This window comes from Carcharhinus amblyrhynchos, chromosome 5 (genome assembly GCF_965287045.1).
Source record: "Carcharhinus amblyrhynchos chromosome 5, sCarAmb.v2.hapA, whole genome shotgun sequence".
Lineage (NCBI taxonomy): Eukaryota > Metazoa > Chordata > Chondrichthyes > Carcharhiniformes > Carcharhinidae > Carcharhinus > Carcharhinus amblyrhynchos.
The window spans coordinates 97,518,368-97,540,915 of NC_137328.1; the positions used below are offsets into that span (position 1 = coordinate 97,518,368).

Here is a 22,548-nt window from a genome sequence, read left to right on the forward strand (position 1 = left end):
CAGCTAGAGCATCGCAGCTACTGAATAAAATTTGCAAGTCGAGGATTGAGAGCAGCAGGCAGTAAAAGAGCTTTACTGTGGCAACCAGGAAAGTTACATGCTCTGTCAGCTGTTTTCTGAAGAATTTTGAGACTGTTTAAAATTGATATATGTAAAGAATGCAGAATTGAAGTTAGAAGATAAAGCTCTGTTCAGAAATGTGGTGCTGTTTACACAGATAACAAATCATTTCCTTCACTGTTTAGTGCTTACTAGTGATTATTGGAGTATGATATGATTACTTTGATTTTCTACATCACAGTTTTGTTGAACTTTTGCTTCAAACAATATAGCAAGTGTTATAAATCCAGCAAAAATTATGAGACTGTAGCATTCTCCCCTAGACTGGCATCAACACACCCCCACCCCATAATTGGCATCATACCACCCACATCCCCAGCATAATCACCACCCCCCTCCATCCCCATTTTCATTGGGCAACCACCCCCCCCAACCCCTCCATCCCCACACCCACTGATCCTTGCCATCATCGCCTGTGCCCCCTGCCCTCATCCTTGGCATCATTGAGCACTCCCATCCCCAGCATTATTGGGTGCCCCCCCCCCCCCCCCCCCCCCCCCCACCGTTCCCAGTATCATTGGGGCTCACCTCATCCTGGTATCATCACCCCCATCATCAAGCCCCCTGACTTCCTAGGGCTACACTTGCCTCTGAGCCCTTGATGTGCTCATTGCATTTGGTGTCCATTTTTGGAGACCAGTAGTGATTCTTGCTGGCATTAAATCACACTGACGGTGGGAACATCTGACATTTCTAAAATGCATGGTGTTATGCTGAATTGGAATATTTAAGTAGATATTAATGTTGGATAATCTGGTTCATGTCTTCGCTGGGTGACCCAGATTACCTCCAACATTACCTGCCATTAACCATCTTTCACATCTGGGGTAATAAAGATCTTTGCCGGGGCAAGTTGTGGCAAAATTCCTTCGATGGTGGGCATGAGGTGGTGAAGTTTCTTCAAAGCTTTATTTAGATCTTCTGGGTTTAAGCGTATTCATAGTTTTCCAGGTTATCTCAGTGTTAACATGAAATGCTGTGCCAGTTCTTCCATCTTGTTTCTTAGGCTCGACTTGAGGGCAGCCGGAATTCTCCTCAGAAAGTATTGAATTGTTTTTACCGACTCATCTACTTAGAGATGATATTCTCCTGGCATACATCCCAACCCTGTGAACACATCTTTGTATTTTCCTAGGATCTGTTCAGTGGTCAATTGTTTTGTGTGCTTTGACATGTTGTAAATCTCTGTCGGCATGTTCAGGGTTACCAGTCCGAGCCTTAGACTGGCTTCAGCTGAATTGAGTGTTGAATGTGTTTTAGCTGTGATCTGAAAGTCCAGATCTTCCTTCTTACCATTGCATTGGGCTGTCAGACTAACTTAGCCTCTTGGTATGAGTATCGTACCATTATACAGCCTCAACATAACTTTGAGAATTTCAATTTCAGACCACCATGTGTTGAACTACTTTGCATAGATCTGAAAAGGTCATAGTGTTGTATGATTCACCAGTGTCTGTCTGACACTTCTTATTTGCTTGATTCTCACCAGTTTGGGTAACGATTGTAACAGTTGTCTGCTGATATCTCTCCAGTGGCCTTATATGTAAGCTCGATTTGTTTTGTTTTCTGGCCAAACATTTGTGTGCAAATGGTTTTGCTTCTTGCAGTTAAAACACTTAATCCACGATGGACAGTTCTTCTTTTCCTGTGCATGCTGTCCGCAGTTTTTGCATTCTACCTTTTGTCTATGATTGCTCTGCTTTTTTGGCTTAGATTGTCTCTCAGCATAATGTACCTCATGGCCTATTCTGCCTTACATATTGTACAGCTGACATTTTTTCCTTTGTTTTTATTTGTCTGTTAAGTTTAGAGTGATATACACTTTGTAGCAGTTCTTCTCCAGCAGTATGGCTACTCTATAGGTTCAGGCTTGCTAATTAAGTCTATTGCAATCTCATAGTTGTGCCATAGTAAGTGGGAAAACTGCCAATTCAGCCACATATCACTATTCATTTCAACTGGAAAGGTGATTGAAAACTTATCTGTGAAAGATACAGAGTAGTGCTTAAACTGTACTCTTCTATTCTACTCTAATCACCTTCACCATATTTAGAAGCTGAAGTTACATATAATTATAAATGGGGTAGAATGTTGGTACAAGTAACTTTTCAGTTATTCTGTTTCTGAAAGTTTGTAATAATCTTTGAAGCAACACCTACCAAAGGTTTACCTTTTGTTTGAAACTTGGGAGGAACTGTCAGAGTTGACATGTTGTTAAGTTTCCATAAATTATAATAGTGACAACATTTCAAAAAATACCTTGTGGGATGTGAAACTTTTTGGGATATGCTAAGGTTATGCAAGTTATTATATAGATGAAGGTTCATCTTCTCATTAATTTTTATCTCCTCTCTCTCTTAATGCTGAACACACTCACCATGATGGTATGAAAACCACAGACTTTCCGCACAGGACATTTAAATATGTTGGCATTTTTGCACCCACAGAGGAATGTTTAACTCTAGTACAAGGTAATATATGTCATGGAAGTGACTTTCCTTTTCACTAGGCATCATAAGAAATAGGATCTTCATTAATGAGATTCTTAACAAACAGGAGGGTTACTAGCCTTAATCAACTCTCCTAAATGTATTTACATCTGTAGACCTTTTCTTCCTAATGGTTATCATTTTGGTATTACAACTCTCTAGTTTACTATTTGTTTCTTTATCTGGCTTCTGGTTAAGCCAGCATGTCATTTATAAAATTCTCATCCTTGTTTTTAAAACACTACATGACTTCTTCCCTCCTCTCACCTCTCCTTCAGTCCTACAATTCTCTGAGTTGCTGGTTTTCCTCCAATCCTGGCCTGTTCTTCATTTACAAATTTAACCACTGTCCCATTGTCAGCCTTCAGCTCTGGAATTTCCTCCCTAAACCTGCATATCTACTTTTCTTTCCTCCTTTAAAACATTCCCACAACCTGCCTACTCTAATATCTGCTTACATCATGACAGTGTCACATTTTGCTTGATGACACTTACATGAAATACCTTGCTAAGGATTGTAACTTTGATCAATGATTAAGGCATAAATCTGTTTATTTATAAGTATTCAACAGTTAAATATTTTTCTGAAAAGGAAGAATGTTCAGAGCAATGTGGAGAAGGAGAGGATGGGGGACACTAAGTGAATGGCTCCTTCAGAGAGCCAGCAAAGACATAATGGGCCGAATAGCCTCCTTCTGTACTGTAATTAAAATGTGAATCACTGTGCTGGGCAGTACAAAGATGTTTGGTCTCATACCCAGTAACTATAAATCATCATCAGAATAGAGCGTCCTTCTGCATGAGGCACTTTGATTTCCCATGTCTGTATCCTTGAGACCCGTCAAAATTAGATCAATAAATCAGTGCAGAATTCAGGGCTACCTTGTCCTGTAGATTGGTGTCTACTGGGAACTGTTTGACATTGCTTGATTCAACTCCTTAACAACCTTCAGTGAAACAAAATCTCAGCTGAAAATGTGTTTTATTTGTCCTTAAATGACTAAATAAATATGCATTGCTTGTAGATAATAGTGTGTTGAGAAGTGCCTTGGGAAACAAAAGCCTAGTTTTTAGTGTTTGCAGTCAGCAGACATCACAAAGGTTCAGTCTCTGAGATGACTGCCCTGGACTTTAATCATGCTTTTCCTTGAACGTGTACAACTATGTATGTTAAATGCATAATTTTATTTAGGTGTGCATTTGAATGAATTTCTATCACAAAGTCTATGTACCAGCCTAGAAACTACCAAAAACTAACCAAGATCTTTACTGAGTTGACACAGCCCCCAAAAGCTGCCATTTCATGGACAGCCAGATTAGAAACATTCAGTGTGAAAAGAATTGGTTAGATATGCTTACAAACACTAGAGAGCAAGAGAAAGTGGAATGTCAATCACAGATGTGGGAGTCAGCTTCCACATGTACATTGATGACAAGTGGCTCTATCTCTAATTTACCTCTTTTAACTCTTCAATAACTCTGTTTTTCAGCACTCAGCCTTGAAAGAGGTACAGTTGTTGCAGCTAAACGTTTGGAAGACCAAAGCAATCATTGTTTGCCCTGTCAGAAACTCTGCATTCCTGTCAACTAGTCCGTTTCATTCCTCCCTAGCACTATCTCTGGATGAACCAGATTGTTCATAATCTCAGTCTCCAACTCAGTGGCAGGAAGAACTTCTGACATCCTCTTCTGTCTATCAAAAAAGCTTTCTTTCCTTCTGCTCCCCGACCCCGAACATTGAGATTTCCACTTGCCACCACCACCTGTTGTTGAAACATCCTTTTGCCTCTATCACACCAAGTTTGGATTATTCCAAAGCTTCCTGGACTGTAGTTCCAACCTTCCATCTCCAAAAACTTAACGCATGCAAAATTCTGTTGTCCAAAACAGACCCAGAACCAGGCTCCACTCACCTGCTACTACTTATCTCATCATTGGCTCCCAATCCCCAATATCTCTCATTTAAAACTCATTTAAATCTCTTCAATGATGTGTCTTTCCCCATCTCCCTAACCCTTCCTGCAGCGCTCCTCACCTCCTCCTGTAACTCTCTGTTCCTCTAACTCTGGCCTCTTGTTAATCTGTTCCATTTGCGCCTTTTATTTTGGCAGTTGGAGAGACCCCAAGCTTTGGAATTCATAAAGCCCCTGCCTCTCCACTTCCCTGTCATCATGGAGTTCGATAAGGTCCCCCATGCAAGTTATTGAGAAAGTGAGGGGGCATGGGATCCAAGGGGACGTTGCTTTGTGGATCCAGAACTGGCTTGCCCACAGAAGGCAGAGAATTGTTGTAGATGGGTCTTTTTCTGCATGGAGGTCGGTCACCAGTGGAGTGCCCCAGGAATCTGTTCTGGGACCCTTGCTGTTTGTGATTTTTATAAATGACCTGGTTGAGGAAGTGGAGGGATGGTTTGGTTAAGTTTGCCGATGACACAAAGGTTGGAGGTGTTGTGGATTGTTTGGAGGGATGTCAGAAGTTGCAGCGTGACGTAGATAGGATGCAAGACTGGGCGGAGAAGTGGCAGATGGACTTCAACCCGGATAAATGTGTAGTGGTACATTTTGGCAGGTCAAATGGGATGAAGGAATATATTAAGACTCTTAGCAGTGTGGAAGATCAGAAGGATCTTGGGGTCCGAGTTCATAGGACTCTCAAATCGGCTTTGCAGGTAGAGGATGGGGTCAAGAAGGCATATGGTCTACTGGCCTTCATCAATTGAGGAATTGAGTTTAGGAGTTGGGAGATAATGCTGCAGCTGTATAAGACCCTGGTCAGACCCCACTTGGAGTGCTGTGCTCAGTTCTGGTTGCCTCATTACAGGAAGGATGTGGAAGCCATTGAAAGAGTGCAGAGGAGATTTACAAGGATGTTACCTGGATTGGGTGGCATGCCTTACGAAGATAGGTTGAGAGAGTTAGGTCTTTTCTCCTTAGAGAGACAAAGGATAAGAGGGGACCTGATAGAGGTGTACAAGATGATGAGAGGCATTGATCAGGTGGACTCTCAGAGGCTTCTCCCCAGGGCTGAAATGGCTGCCATGAGAGGACACAGGTTTAAGGTGCTGGGGAGTAGGTACAGAGGAGATGTCGGGGTATGTTTTTCACTCAGAGGGTGTTGGGTGAGTGGAATTGGCTGCCATTGGTGTTGGTGGAGGCAAATTCGTTAGGGTCTTTTAAGAGACTTCTGGATGAGTACATGGGACTTAATAGGATTGAGGGTTATGGGTAAACCTAGTAGGTAGAGCTATGATTGGCACAACTTGTGGGCCAAGGGGCCTGTTTGTGCTGTAGTTTTTCTATGATTCTATCCCTTTACAGTCCTTCTTGAAAGGCACCTCTTTGACCAAGCCTTTGATCATTACACACACACACACACACACACCCCTTTATTTGACTCTTTTTATCATGCATCTATGAACACACTATATTAAAGGTTCTTTTAAATGCAAAGTGTTGTATTGAATCAAAAGATCCGTCAGTTTTTTTAAAAAGAGAGTTCTTATTGGTGTCCATTTGGCTTAGTAGCATCACTGAGCCAGCAGGTCACAGGTTCAAGCCACTGTTGGGTTCAGCACATGACAATTCAGTATAGGGATGAGAAGTGCCTTGGGCGAGGCATAGGCGTTAAAGAGCCCATGTTACTGTTTTGTGGAACAGTGGAGAGTTCCTCTGTTCTATTGCTTCTTGCAATTAATGTGGTGATTGAATTTTTTTAAAATTTGTGAAACAAAGGGTGGCACAGTAGCACAATGTTTAGTACTGCGCCAGGGGCCCAGGTTTGACTCCCAGCTTGGGTCGCTGTCTGTGCAGAGTTTGCACATTCTCCCTGTGTCTGCGAGGATTTCCTCCAGGTGCTCCGGTTTCCTCCCACAGTCCAAAGATGTGTGGGTTAGGTGGATTGGCCATGCTAAAATTGCCCCTTAGTGTCAGGGGGATTAGCTAAGGTAATTGCATGAGGTTGTGGGATAGGGCTCGGGTGGGATTGTGGTTGGTGCAAACTCAATGGGCAGAATGGCCTCCATCTGCACTGTAGGATTCTATCAGAATAGTAACCGCTACATCAGCCTACTTACAGCCTCTACTTCACACCGATTCATTATGAAACACTGAGGGGTACAATGGGGTTAAATATATGGGTGTATATATATACATGCCTTTTTATTTATTATGTCACATTCATACACTAACATCCTGCTGCCGTTTATACCGACGGGATCTTACGATCCAGCTGATGGTGCACCCCAGCCATAGGTCCCCCAGCAATAGGAAACTCTGTCACAAAATACACCATGGAGAGGGATGAAAATCCATTTTTGGTGTAAGAACTAGGAATGTGATTGCTGCCAATGTAAACAAGGAAAGTCCTGCATTTATACAGTGCTTTCCATAATCCCACTAAGTCACTGGTATTATATAGGTAACAGAGTAGACAGTTTGCACACAATGATGCCCCACAAGTCACGCTATGTACTGTACTGAAGTGTCAACCTAGATTTTGTCTCCAAGTTGGGACTTGAACTCAGAACCTCCTGACTCAAGAGACGAGAATACTATCACTGAAAATTATCGCCAACAATATTTTGGCTGTTGGAAGGAATCAACACCCACGCAGAATTCCTTTTCCCACACTCCCACACAAAAATAACACCCGTCCACAGACTAGTGAAAACAGATGGTTTTGTTTCTCTCTTGTCATTTTTGTCTTTTCTCTGAATTCACATGCATCAAATATCAAAACGTAAATTCCAAAGCCAGATCTTACTCTCATCTCAGACTGAGATTTTCATATGTTTGTTTTTCATAATTACTGCACCACAGAATTTTCAATTCCTGATGCAAACTTCATTGCCCATTTACAATGTTAAACTCAAGTAACCTTCCTGAAATCAATCTCTGTTGTTCCATGATGAAGTCCCTAAATTATGTGTTCCACATGAGTGCTGGTGTGAAGCAGACTATTCGCAGCATGTTGGCCTGGGAGGTTGTAGTTACGTCAGACTTGTAGTGATTTGGCTCCACGTGGGTAGAATTTGAAACCACCACCCCCACCCCACCCCTATTGTATCCCCGTACCCCCTCTGACTTTAATCCCTTGCTATCCACATTCCTCCTCCAATTATCTGCTTGTCTTTGATTACAGGCAGCTTTGGAAAAATAGTTCTCACGTATCTTCATGTGATATCTGACAACACGGACAAACCAAGATGATAAATTATTAAGCATGAATAACAGTTGGCTGATAACTTGCATGTTGGTGGCCTTGACCAACAGATGCTTTCAGTTTATACGCTTTGAAAGCTTGGCTTACAAGATAGCTCAACCCTTTTGATATGCTACTGTTTCTCTTTAGTTCTCAAAGCACGCCCTGCCATTCCCTGTACAAAGGTTCTGCACCACAATAGGGAAAAGATACCCCTAACTAATGAAGACTCACAGTGCTTAGCCAGTAAATAGCTGAACCAGGAAGATTCTAGGTCTACATTGACCAAGCTGATTAAACCAGAGATAACGGCACCATACAACAAGTCATCACCACACAAAGGGAAACAGTAAAAACAGACCAAGCCTCTACTCCTGAATCTGCTAGTGTTGGCAATGTTTTTGTGTGGGTCATTGTAGAGAAGAGGATCAGGTTCGTATGAGATTCTTTTCCTTTAATCACTCATAAGAACATAATAAGAACATAAGAAATAGGAGCAGGAGTAGGCCATCTAGCCCTTCGAGCCTGCCCCGCCATTCAATAAGATCATGGCTGATCTGTTGTGGCTCAGTTCCACTTTCCCGCCCTCTCCCCATAACCCTTAATCCCCTCTCTTATCAAGAACCCATCAACCCGCTTCTTAAAAATATTTAGCGATCCTGATGGTTTGAAAACCATCAAACCAATAGGGAACATTCCTCCAGCAAGAAGAATAGGTCCCTAATGGAATCCAGTCAGTGAGAGAGAGAGAGAGAGGCTAATTTGTTTTCTCCTGAGAAACTGGACCACATCTTCAGCTGGAAACCCAAAGTCTTACAACTTACATTCACCCAAAGAAGGTCTGCAATGTGAACATCTCAAAGGACTAATATCAACCACGTAATTTGCTTCTTCCATTTCTAAGATAAAGTTGCCATTGTCCCAAAAGACCATAGGCTGCCCTTTCATAGAATCTCTACAGTACAGAAAGAGGCCAGTCGGCCCGTCGAATCCGCACTGACCACTGGTGAGGGGGAGAGCTGACTGGCAGTGATTTAACGTGTGGATCACCACACTTCAGGTAAGGGGCAAGGTTCAGAAGGTGGGGCCTTCATGAATAACTTCAGCCGGTATGTTCTGGGTGGCTGGTTCATGATGCAGAGCGACACCAACAGCGCGGGTCTCTTTCTATTAATAACACGTTTGTGTGTGCGCGTGTACGTATGTGTGTGTGTCATTTTTGTTTACAGTTTGGGTGGTGTGCGAATAAACATTATATCTGATTTATTATTGTCACACGTATTAGTATACAGTGAAAGTATTGTTTCTTGCGCACTATACAGACAAAGCATACCGTTCATAGAGAAGGACAGGAGAGAGTACAGAATGTAGTGTTACAGACATAGCTGGGGTGTAGAGAAAGATCAACTTAATATATGGTAGATCCATTCAAAAGTCTGATGACAGCAGAGAAGAAGCTCTTTTCTTCTGATTTAGACTTACAAAGGCTTGCCTCATGTCTACAACTAAAAGTCACAACACCAGGCCTTTTAAAGCATTCCCTCTAAAATACACTTCTTCTTGTGGACAGCCAGGAGGTGAAGAGGAAGGGGAAAAGTTATATCGCCATCCCTCTCCCATCACAACAGATTGGGGACTTGAGTCTGGAATTTGGAACCATTTGACGACAATTAAGTTGGAAGCAGGAGGTTAATACTGGTTATTGGAGCAAATACAAAAGGAAAACCAATCAACAAACCTTCTCATTGTTATACTATATTAAGTATTTAAGATGGCGACATTTGATGCTTGAACCTTTTCAAATCAGGGTGATGTAACTTGGATTGCATTAAATACATTAAATGTTGAACAACTTAGAGCTGTGTCAAACATTTAGACATAAGCATAAGACCTGAAGTGAAAAAGCCAAAATCACCCAACTCCTGGCTATTTTGAGGTCTAATAGTCTGAGGTCACATACCAACCGACTCAAGAACAGCTTCTTCCCTGCTGCCATCAGACTTTTGAATAGATCTACTTTGCATTAAGTTGATCTTTCTGTACACCCTAGCATTGACTGTAACACTACATTCTGCACTCTCTTGCTTCCTTTTCTATGAATTGTATGCTTTGTCTATATGGTACACAAGAAACAATATTTTTCACTGTATGTTAATACATGTAACAATAATAAATCAAATCAAATAGTTATTTTGATATTACACCAAAACAAACCTAGAAACCGAATGTGATAAAGTAGTGTTTGATAGGATCCAAACAGAGAGGATGACTGCATTAAGAAAGGTGAAATTAAGGTTTGCAAAGGGAAAAAGAACAAAGCGAAGAAAAGGAAATAGAAATGTGATGGGAGAGGACAATCAGGCAAATTGAGTTGTTAAAAAAGAAACGGAAATTGGATAGTACACATCTTGGGCAGAGTTTTATCATCCCACTGGCACAAGAATTGTAGTGGGCAGGAACGGACCATGCAAGGGTCCGTTGACTTCGGGCAGGATTTTGTGACCTTGGGTCAGCCCCCTGATTCTGATTTGGAGCAGAAATATTTTTGGATAGTGCCCAACCTTAATGATGAGGATAAAAGCATAATACTGCAGATTACTGCTAGAATCTGATACAGAAACAGAAAATGCTGGCCAGCTCTGACGAAGGGTTATCTAGTTTCAAAACATTGGCTCTATTCTGTTCCCACAGATGCTGTCAGACCTGCTGAGATTTTCCAGCATTTTCTGTTTTTGGTGTTGTTAATGATGAGGATGTCACATCTACTTTGTTTTCTGCGGAAAAACTGTGAGAAGACTAAATGGTCAAAAGAGTCTTGGACCTACTCTTACCAGGGTAAATTATTTGGAGGGGCTCCCAAAGCTTGTTCCATGATATCAGAAGAGAGCTTTCTGGATTCTGATCAGACAGAAACTGCCATTGTAAATGCAGACTATTTACTATCAGAAGGTCTACCACCAGCAATTTAGAATCTCCCAAAACACTGCCTGGCCTAACTTACATCCAGTATGAAAGAGAGAAATTCATGGCTTTTGAACAATAGGTAAGATCCTTAAAATTAGTCCCCTCTTATAAAAGTTTGCACAGAATAATTTCAGTGGAGGTATTTTCAAACTTCATTCCAATTAACATGAGGTCCCATATGAAAGAACGAAGAGTAACAAGGCTGGGAGATGCTGCTATCATGGCAGACAATTATGAACTGACTCACAGATCATTTAGTGCAGGGAAATCTTTCCCTCATAATCTCCAGAAGTGTGGGGACTACAGGAAGTTGGAGACCAATGGGACACTAGTGAAAGGGAAGAGGGAAAAGGTGAAAAATGTCCCAAGGAGAAAGAAAATGGGGTAGGAAAGACAGACAGCTCTCCACTTTGAAAAGAAGTAGTCAGGGAGGGACTCTCTCAACTTGCTTCCATTATGGTAATCCCAGACATGTGAAGGTGGGACTGTTGGCATTACCAGGGTCGACCAAGCGGTGGCTCTGTGGTTAAATCCACACAATGAAATTTGTGAAGCTGTGTTCAGATGTTGCAGCAACTGACCCCCAGATGTGTGTCAGGACTTTCTGCTTCAAGGAAAAATGGCCCCCAGCTTTTCTAAAAAGTCTAAAAGGAGATCAGCATTCTCAGAAATACTGGCTGCTTGCAAGCTTTGTTTGTGGGAACGAGATGGAAATTTTCTGCCTGAAAGTGGAGTGAATGCCAATGTTTTGGTTCAGAGTCTCACCAGAGAATGTCTGCAGGCTCCTGTATTACAGATATTACTTACAAAATAAGTTAGTTATCGGGCTGGTAATGATGGAGGTGGTCCCAAGTTTACCTATGCAAGGTGTGGATCTCTTGTTAGATAATGACTTTGCTGGATGTAAGGTATCCTCAGAGGATCCAGAGCAGTCTGCGATGATTAAAGAAGCTGAGAAGTTCTGCACAGACGCAGAGGCTGAGGAAGACCAAAAGATCCTGCAGGACATGAAAGAGCCATGAAGGATTAAGGAGATTAAAGACAGATCCAATAGAATTTAAAGAGACCAAGTTAGAGCCAGCAATATTTCAAGAGGCTGGGATACAGCCAAAGGGATGTAAAGGAGCTGAGATAAAAGCAACCAAATTCGAAGGGAAGCACCAGAGGTAGAATTCACAGAATCCTTTTTTAAAGATCTAGTTAGGGTCAAGGGGAATTCCCAATAAGGCAAGTTTAAAGTGAGAGAGATGTCTCACCTAGTTGACATGCCATAGAGGAGTACAGTGGAATGCAAGTGACCATCTGTGGGCAGTAGCATCCCAAAGGACATGCAACAAATTAGGGGAAGAAAGCCATCTCCAAACAGAAAGGAAAAGAGGGGCAAAGATGCCATAAGATGATCAGCAGTTGTGAAAGCCACAAGGAAAGCAAAAATAAAGAGGGCATGGATTTTGCCTTTTACTAAAAGCCACAACACTAACAAGGTTTGTAAAACATTGCCATTAAAATATACGTCTAGTTGCAGAAAACTAGTATGCGAGAAACACAGAGAAAGTTATCCCACCATCTCCCCACTCTCTTAACAACAAGTTATCTATGGACAAACTGAAGAGAATCTCTTACTTTGTTTTGATAGACTACCTGAATCCCATTTTTGAGAGCTTGCGTCAAAGCAATCTTTGTGTGTCCCCAGACAGAAAGTGTTGGCTTGGTAGCACATTTGGTCATATTCTCAGCTCAGCATTAGAGGTTGTGATTACACCCTCCAAATCCTGGCCAGGAATATATAGCCTAAAACTTGCATGCAATACCTTCAGATTGGATATCATTTGCCAAGGAATCTTGTGAATGTTAAAAAGTTTGTTTTGGCCAGCATTTACTGTTAGCCGAAATCACAACATACAGATTAATGGATCCTTCATCTTATTTCTGTAACCTTGCTTTCTACGAAGTGGTAATTGTGTTCACCTATAAACTGCGCCAAAGTAATCAATTAGGTATAAAGCACTTTGGAAAATCAGAAGTGACGCACAAGAACTTTATTCTTTATCTATTCCAAAAACTAGTCTAGATGATAACAATTATAACCAGGTTCGTGGGAAGTCATCTATCAAAACAAGATGCAATTTGTGGTGATCTAGCCTTTCACTTCAAAGAGTTAAAAATTTGCATTTTCCACACAACTTTGCTGAGGTTCTTGAAACCCCTCATAGAGATTAGAGCTGGTTATTTAGAGCTAGGATATTTATGCTAAGGGACATAGATAATAATTCTCTTTGATTCGCAAATTACATATTAGATAGCTACATCCTCACCAAACTCATCAAAGTACCCACTGCTGTCTCTCCCCACCACAAAATTGTGCATCATAAAATGATGTTGCAAGTTAAATCTCAAGTTCAGTATTGCAAAACTGGTGCAATTTAAGCCATTTTAGTTTCCAAACTTCTTCATTACGATAGTGATTATACTCCAATAGTACTTTGTTGATTGTAAAGTGCTTTGTAATTTCAGTTTTGAAGCTTATTTATTGGTGTCATGCGCAGGCTTACATTAACACTGCAGTGAAGTTACGGTGAAAATCCCCTTGTCACCACATTCCAGCGTCTGTTCAGGTATACTGCGGGAGAATTCCGCATGGCTAATGCACCTAACTAGCACGTCTTTCGGACTGTGGGAGGAAACCGAAGCATCTGGAGGAAACCCACCAGGGAGAACATGCAAACTCTGCATAGTGACCCAAACCAGGAATCAAACCCAGGTCTCTGGAGCTGTGACACAGCAATACTAACCACTATGCCAGCGGTCATGAAAAGTGCTCTGTAAATGTAAACCTTTCATTCTTAGCATTCATTTTCATCTGTTATGTGCAAAATGCCCACACTTATTTTAAAAATGATCCTTTAAGCCAACATGAAAGAAATAATTATTTTCCATAAATTACAGTGGAATTGAGTTCCAGATTTTAAAGATTCCAACCTTGTGTGTGTCTGATTATCCATTCTGACTGCTTTTCCGTAAGTTAGTGTAGCTTCAAACATAAGGAGGGAGAAATCTGTTCTTTTTTAGCATTGTTATTGGACTGCTCCAAAAGAACCTTCTATTATTATTCAGCAACTGGAAAATTACTTTTCAAATCAGTTGCCAAAGAGGTTTTAAAAAAAAGTCAATTTTGAACACCTACAGCAAATGTTATGAAATGACTGAACAAGAGATTACAAATTGTTGGGATTTTAATTAATTTTTATATGTAGGTGTTGCTGGCTGGGCCAACATTTACCTTTGAACTGAGTAGCTTGCGAGACTATTATAGAGGTCATTAAGAGTCACCCGCATTGCTGTGGGTCTGGAGGCCAGACCAGGTAGGGATGGCAAATTTCCTTCCCTAAAAGACATTAGTAAACCAGGTCGGTTTTTATGACAATCAACAGTGATTCATGGTCATTATTAGATCTTTAATTCCATATTTTTATTAAATTCAAATTTCCCCAACTGCCATGGTGGGAATCAAACCTTAGTCCCCAGGATTTGGGCACTAGATCTCTGGATTACTAGTCCAGTGACAATACCACTATGCCACTGCCTCCTCCACATCACTGGAGAAAGTTGTGCAGATCACCCAAGTAGTGACCTAAGGTGCTATCCGCCACCAGGCAATCGAGGTAAGTCTGCATGCATATCCACTATATCAATGAATTTCTCTCCCATTTCCAGGTCTCAACCCTGCCAATGTCTGCAGTTTGCCTTCCTGCACATTCTTAACCAGCCATTTCCATGTCAATCAACCAATTAGGGATGGCAGGAGACGCATGGATGCAGGACAGCCAATTGGAGAACCCAACAGGAGCATTAGCCAGCAGCCCCACTGGGACAACCAAGCCCAGCAGGGTGAACCGCTCAGAATGAAGGTGTATGAAAGGGTCCAAACAGCCTATGGAAAACTACAGTCCTTACCTGTCAGGGTATCAGTCTGGAGGGAAAACACCTCTAATTGAATGCAATTAGCTGTATATGAATCGCATTCAGCCTTTCTAAAGATTTATATAGGCCATGATGGTGTTATGCCCTCCCACCATGAAGCAGCCTCTGAAGTGTTACTGGGCTCCAGAGACAGTGGGCAGCCAGTGTCATGCCAGAAAGCTTGCCTCCCTCTTTAAAGTTCGCTATTCTTTAAGGTAACTTCATTACCTGCCCAACTTCAGTGACTGAGTTCCCAATTCCAGTGGTGGCCTGCCCTGGGAAACACACCCGGAGAGGGGGGCCTTAGTCAGTGAACCACCCCAGAGATAGCTTCTCCTGTTTCCATCAACCTCTCCTCCCACCAGCACCTCCATGGGGCGAGAAAAATTCCAGTCAAAGTTTCCCTCTCCACACATCCTGCCTGACCTGCTAAGTATATTTGAGCACCTTATATTTCTTTTAGATTACAGGCATCTGCAGTATTCTGCAGTTGAATAAGATGTCCCTTTGATTTCATTCCCATAGAAGTTGCATTGAGTGTTCAGATGACCGGCTAGCTTTATATATTTCTGTCCTACACCACTTGATGTACTAGTGGTTATTAAATGACCTGCCTGATATATGTAATGAGCCTTTACTGCTATATGAAATCAGCAGGAGATTTATATTGGCAATTTATAGCAGCGAAGCAGTCGTCTCCTGCTTTGTAGTTCTCAACAGCTCCCCCCGTAATCAATGCAGCATTTCGCTCTGAAACCTAATGAGAATTTTTTTTTAAATCTGAACTATTTATTCCTCAGTTTCTGTAAGTTCTCATCTTTGTGAATTTGATCTAGACTAAAATCAATAGAACATTGATGTGAGGTTAGGAGTCAAAAAAAGCATGTTCCTGCCTGGCACCTTTTCGAATAAGATCAGTTTCTTTCAAGGGGATTTTAAAAAATTGCTATCAACTTCCCTGAAAAGCTGATCTGATTGTTGTGTTTCTGCATTTTTCAAATGAACATTTGCACCACATATTGATTAGCAAGCCAGTGGCTTAATATAAAAAGGGATCAGCGCTGAGAAGTGAAAAGGCTCGAGACAGAAATCAATTTTGCCTTTGAAATAGCCAGTCGAGTCCTGCTGTCAGACATGGGGCACAATTTTCCTGTCCTGCCTGTGGTGGGCAGCATTGCAGGTGGGATGGGAAAATTTGGAGAGCAGCCAAAAGCCAACTACAGTCCTGAATATACAGGACTTGGCCTAAGTTAAGGACACAACAGCAGAATTTTGAATTACCCCTAGTTTACAGAGGGTAGAATGTGGCAGGTTGGCCAGGAGCGCTTTGGAATAGTCTAACCGAAAAGTAACAAGACTGTGAATGAGAGTTTCAGTGGCCAGTAATCTGAGGCAGGACTAGAAAATGCTATGGAGATGGAAATAAGCAGGTCTTATTGATGGAATGGTTATACATTGGGAGTACATCCCATGATCTGATACAACATTAGAGTTATGAGTAACGTCAGTTCCACCACATTCTGTTGCCAAGGAGGGAGGGTTTGGGTGGCTAGGGAATGGAGTTTATGGCGGGAACCTAAGGCAGTAGGTGGGATTCCCCAATCTCGCCCATGGCCGCCCCACTGCCACCAAGAATGGAGAATTAGGTGTCCAGCTAAAACTCCATTCACTGGAGCAGCACCAGAGAAATCCAGCTACAGGCGCGGTTGGAGGCTTTTGGTACCTGACTTTGGTTTGGATGAATAGTTTGCTCACTGTGGTTAGTTCCATCAGTGTTTTGAAATAATCTCAATATCCACAATTAGTGGTTTACTCAGGGCTCATCAAGTAACACTGGGAAGGTCCTGGATTCCAACCTCAGTTCATGCTGAATTAGGCAATAGCTACGAGGATATTAGTTTTTTAATTCGTTCATAGGATGCAGGTGTTGCTGACAAGGCCAGCATTTACTGGCCATCCCTAGTTGCCCTTGAGAAGTTGTGGTGGACTGCCTTCTTGAACTGCTGCAGATCATGAGATGTAGGTACATCCACAGTGCTATGTGGAGGAAGTTCTGGGATTTTTACCCAGAGATATCAATATTCTTCTAAGTCAAAATGATGCATTGCTTGGAGGGGAACTTGCAGGAACTGGTGTTCCCATGTACCTGCTGCCCTTGTCCTTCTAGGTGGTAGGGATCATAGTTTTAGAAGAAGCTTTGGTGAATTGCTGCACTGCATCCTTACATTGGTACACACTGCTGCCACTGTGTGTCAGTGGAGAAGGGAGTGAATGTTTAAAGCAGTGGCTGGGGTGACAATCAAGTGGGAGCTTTATCCTGGATGGTGTCAGGTTTCTTGAGTATTATTGGAGATATACACATCCAGGCAATTGAAGAGTATTTGTCATACTCCTGATATGTGCCATGTAGTCAGTGGGTAGGATTTGGGGAGTCAGGAGCTGACTTACCCTCCACAGAATCCCCAACTTCTAACATGCTCTTGTAACCACAGCATTTACATGGCTGGTCCAGTTTCTAGTCGATGGTAATCCCCGGGTCTTGATAGTGAAGAATTCAGCAATGGTAATGTCATTGAATATCAAGGGAAGATGGTCTTACTTTTGTTGGAGATGCTCATTCTTTGGCCTTTGCGTGGCATGTATGTTACTTGCCACTTATCAATTGAAGCCTGAATGTTGTTTTGGTCTTGCTGCAGATGTACATGCAGCTGCTTCTAAGTCTAAATGGTGCTGAAAATTGTGCAATTGAAAGCGAACATTCCCATTTCTGATCTGAATGGAAAACTCTTTAACCTCAGTTGTCTCCATTCCAAAACTAAATTGACCTCCATAGATGCAGATGATTGCAGTGTCATTGCCCACTTTGCAACAGATATGTGAGCCTTTCTTGATGTCTTCAGTTCTGCATACAAGAAACATAGGCTATCCTTGAATTTTGCCAAAACAAAACTCATATCAATGAGTCAGTCAAAAATTCCGCCTCCCATATAGGCCTCTTTTAAGGTCAAACCAAATAAACAAACTCAAATTAAATCAGGACAAAATAAAAGGGGCAGCCCCCCAAAAGGAGGGGGAATAGCTCAAACAAAATCAAAGTACAAAAGAAACTTGAAAACATCAACTTAAAATGTGATTATTAGGGTCAATAATGCACCCCAGCCCCTGTGGTGCCCAACAGCACGGAAGGCGTCAACTGCGCCCACAGACACCGCATGCTCCCTCTCCAGGGACGCCTGGCCGCGAACGTAGCATGGTAGAGGGGCAGACAGTCAGGATGGATGGCCCCCTCGATCACTCACTGCCTGGACCTGTAAATGGCGTGCTTCGCCAGGCCCAGGAGCAGGTTCTCGACGAGGTAGCCATCCCGACCTGCTCCTCTCCGCACCAGGTGTCCATAGATTAGGAGCATGGGACTGAAGTGCAAACAAAGCATTAATAAAAGGTTCTTCAGGAATACAAAAAGGGAATGCAACCTAAGACATGAAACATAGACATGGTCCACAGACTCCACAAGGCCACAGAAGAGGCAAGCTTCGGAGCCCGTGAACCAGTGAATCCTACGGTTGTGCGGAACTGCTGCATGCATCACCCTCCACCCCAGGTCCCCGATGTAATTGGGGGAGATCCCTCCATAAAGGGACCTTCTCTGGGGACCTCCACTGCCCGACGGCAACAAGACCTGCCAAGGTGTATTGGGACGACAGGCGAGGATATGGTAGTGGAATGTGTGCAGCAGCAGCCTGTACAGGAAATGCCTCCGCACAGTGGAGAAAGGCACAGAGGACATTTCCGCAAGGTGGCACATGCTGCGGGGCACTTGACCCGAGGAGGGGGGCTGAGGCTTTGGGCCAATGTGCAATTCTATCCAAGCAGGGGAATGCTCATGGGGGATCCCACCGCATGCCTGCACCACCTCAAAACTGCGTGCACTTTCAGGGCCGAGCACGACCGTCCTAAAGTCTTGAAGAGATTTTGGGATACGTTGAGCACTTTCCATTCCTTGGCAACCACCTCACTCAAAAGGCAACCATTAATAAGGAAATCCAACACCACATCAGCTGACCCAGCTGAGTATTTGACAACAAAGACCCCTGTAAGTCAACAAAAATCCTACTGTACAAAACGGTTGTTATTAGTGTCATAAGTAAGTTTACATTAACACTGTAATGAAGTTACTGTTGTCACCACCACCCCCCCCCCCACCCCCACCACCATGTCCCCAATACGCACACACCCAATGGCCCTACGCTAGGTATGTCTTCTTAACTCTCAAACAGCTGGCATTCCAGAGGAAGACAAAGAAAACATTTCAAAAATACTCAGAAGCTCTTCTTGAAGCACAGCATTTTTGACATTCATGACTGGAAGCTGTGTCTCTCAATATGGCAACAAATTGTCTATCAAGCCACACACACGTACACAAGAAATGGAAGCAGGAGGAGCCACCAGGCCATCAAGCCTGCCCTGCTATTCATGGCTGATCTGTGCCAGCCTCAATTCCTTTTCTATGCCATTTCACCATATTCCTCGATTTATCAAATATTTACACACCTCCACTTTAAATTCTTCTAATGATCCGGTCTCCATCGCCTTTTGTGGTAGAGAATTCCAGAGATTTACCACAGCATGCTTTGAGTCACAATGTTTTAAAAATGAGGCAATGTCAGCAGAAAAGAAAAAGAAGCAAATCCTTCTCTCCACATACCACAATTTTCTGATATCCTACTTTATGGGGTATCCTCCCCACCATGTGCCCAAAGGTCTGGGTGTTGATGAAGACTGCATGGCAGAAACTCACGACCTTGAGTAGATACCTGTAGGTCATTTAACTGCAATGCGTTTGGTGTTCATCTGGCCTGATTGTCTCATGTCAGTTCTCACTGAATCTTTTCAAATTGTACTGCTGCTCCTCTTTCCCACTGAAACTCAGTGACTACTGAATGCTATCCTCCAGAACAGAAGCAGTGCCAAATTTATTCATCACAATTCCCACCTCATCTCTTTAGCTCACATATCACCGTCACTTTGTGAGGAAAATCTGAGGATTCCTTGGTGCTGAAGTGAAGCTCTCTGTTGCTGCTTTGTTTCCTTTTTACTGCCACCACCCTTCTCCAAACTCCCAATTCTGTCTCTTTCCCTCCACCTTGCCCTTCCTATTGCTTGCAGTTTCTTCCCCTCAGTCATCTCATCAGTGAAGAAGTCCACTGTCGTCCTTGGGACAGCACGGTGGCACAATGGTTAGCATGCTGCCTCACAGTGCCAGGCACCTGGATTTGATTCCAGCTTCAGGTCACTGTGTTTGTGGAGTTTGCATGTTCTCCCCATGTCTACGGGTTTCCTCCGGGTGCTCAGGTTTCCTCCCACAGTCCAAAGATGGGCAGGTTAGGTGGATTGGCCATGGGAAATTGTTCCTTAGTTTCCAAAGATGTGTAGGTTAAGGGGATTTGTGTGGTAAGTATGCAGGGTTACTGGAATAGGGCCTGGGTGGGATGTCAGAGAGTTGGTGCAGACTCGATAGGCTGAATGGCTTCCTTCTGCACTGTCGGGATTCTATAATCTGAACCCCTGACCATTCAGTTGTACCACCTCTTCTATGCCTGGTAATGTCAACAAACTCTTTAGCTCATCTGAGATTGCTGCATCAATGTCAATGTCACCATAATTCCCAGCATTCTCTACAAACCTTCCATTCCTTCCTTTCATCTGCTAGAATGCTATGCTGCCTAACATTCTTTCTCTCTGAACTTTCCTTAATTAAGACCCTCCAAGCACGTTTTTAACTCGAGAGTTTGACTCTGATCAGTTGGCCTAAAATTGTTCAATTTTCTTTATCTTGTTATTCCAGAAGTTCCTCATTGAAGGATTTATGTGATCTCACTAACTATATTCTGATTTACTGCACATAAACTAACAGGGTGATGATGAATAGATGTAGACAAAGGAAGGAAGCAATTACTTTAAAAATTCACCCTACCGCAAAATCCCCTAATCGCCTGAAATAACATCCATTTTGTTTTGGTCTTTTTTATGTTTGCATAGAGTTATGCTAAGGACTTACAGTGGATTTTGGATTGAAATCCTACTTCTGCAATGCTTGATCTGTGCCAGCAATACTTTTATTATAGCCATTCAGTATTTTAGGAACCATTTAATCAAATGTGGTATAGCCAACATTTTCAGAATTGTCTTAAATTAGTTTTCTACTCGAGGCACTTTGGCCCCATGTCACACTTTCCTCTATGCTAGCAATGAATCCTTTAATTGAGCATTATATTAAAGTCACTACCAGTGATCAGATATTACCTTCTTCTTGGCATCAGTATGTTGATAGAAGCTGAGTTTAGACCACTATACATATTGAGTAGGTATTATGAATCATATCCAACACTTAAATAATTGAATCCTTGTAATACATTTATGATCCTTTTAGTCTGGCTTTTATAGGTAACACTGCACCATCCAAACGTTAAGGATAAGATGTGGTAAAACGGATGTTGTACAATGCCAGATTTTACTGAAATGAAGTGAATCGCAGTGGCATTTTCTCTAGAGTTTTTGTAGTAAGCTCACATGCGGAAAAAATGCTGTGATTACCCAAATGGGGCAAGATCAATTTTCACTTAAGTTGATCTGGGCCACGTAATAAAGCTTTAAGCTCATAACCCTGTTATAAATGTCCATAGTAAAATGTGTTTGCCTTTTCCTTTCAAGAGGTAGCAGAACAAATATAATGTAATTAACCAAAATTATTTTTTTGTTCTAAGCGGCTGATTCTCAGATAATTTGAATATATATGAAGCTATTTCAATATTACTCAAGGTTTTCCTTCTTTCAGTTTTCCCTGTTTATAAATCTATTCAATAACTATAAAAAAAAGCATTTGCCGATGTCCTCCCCCCGCCCCACCATTCAGTGTAAAATACCGTCCTGAGATTTGGGCTGTGCCACTTCTCCATGGGCAGCAGTGTGGCCTCATTGGCTCTCAGGCAACACCAAAGCTGGAGCGGCAATAGAGGGGAGGGGATTCCAAATGATCACAACAGATTCCACCTGTGTCTCACTCTGGTGGGAGGTGTCTCAGCGATCTTAGTCATTTTTTGGAAGATAACTTGCTAGTCGGCCGTGACAAAGACCTTTGAACGCTGACATCCACAACACATGATGGCAGAGTCTGACCTAACAAGGCAGAACACTGAGCCTGCCTGTGAGCAGCAGTCAAGCTCTGCACAAACCCCTGTGCAATGCTGGCACCAGACTTCTACATGCACTTTTACAGGCTTTCTGTCAGGTCTGCCAATGCAAACCCTTTCGCCTTCTCAAGAATGGCACGGCTAGCACAGCGGCTAGCACTGCTGTCTCACAGCGCCAGGGACCCGGGTTTGATTCTGGCCTTGATGATTGTATGGAGTTTGCACATTCCCTCTGGTGCCCCAGCTTTCTCCCACGGTCCACAGATGTGCAAGTCAGGTGGATTGGCCATGCTAAGTTGCCCCTTAGTGTTGCAAGATCTGTAGATTAGAAGGATTAATCATGGTAAAATATGTGGGGTTACAGGAATAGGATGGGGTAGAGGGCCTGGGTAAAATACTCAGAGAGTCGTGGCAGACTCGATGGGTCAGATGGTTTCTACTGTTGGGATTCTGTGATTCTTCTGCAGCCTTCCCCAGCAAAGTGCCTGTCTGAGAGTAATGCAGCAGAACACGTGTGACCTTGCTTCCTAGGGAGCTGGCATCAGTTTTACTCTTACTAGTGTCTGAATGAAATGTAGTGTCAGTCTCCTGCCAGTGTGAGAACAAGTGACAATCTTTTATCATCA

At 42.6% G+C, this 22,548-nt stretch overlaps 1 protein-coding gene across 4 annotated transcripts in view; it reads left to right on the top strand.

Annotated features, from left to right (window-relative positions):
- Nucleotides 1-22,548, top strand: part of arhgef28a (Rho guanine nucleotide exchange factor (GEF) 28a) — a 393,722-nt gene that overhangs the window by 357,898 nt on the left and 13,276 nt on the right. For 3 of the 4 annotated variants that reach the window (XM_080189269.1, XM_080189270.1, XM_080189272.1), the window contains one exon: nt 2,520-2,591. The exons of the other annotated variant lie outside the window; for it this stretch is intronic. In XM_080189269.1, coding sequence (XP_080045395.1) covers nt 2,520-2,591 — 72 coding nt within the window. The remainder of the gene's footprint in view (nt 1-2,519; nt 2,592-22,548) is intronic. 4 annotated transcript variants of the gene reach the window in all.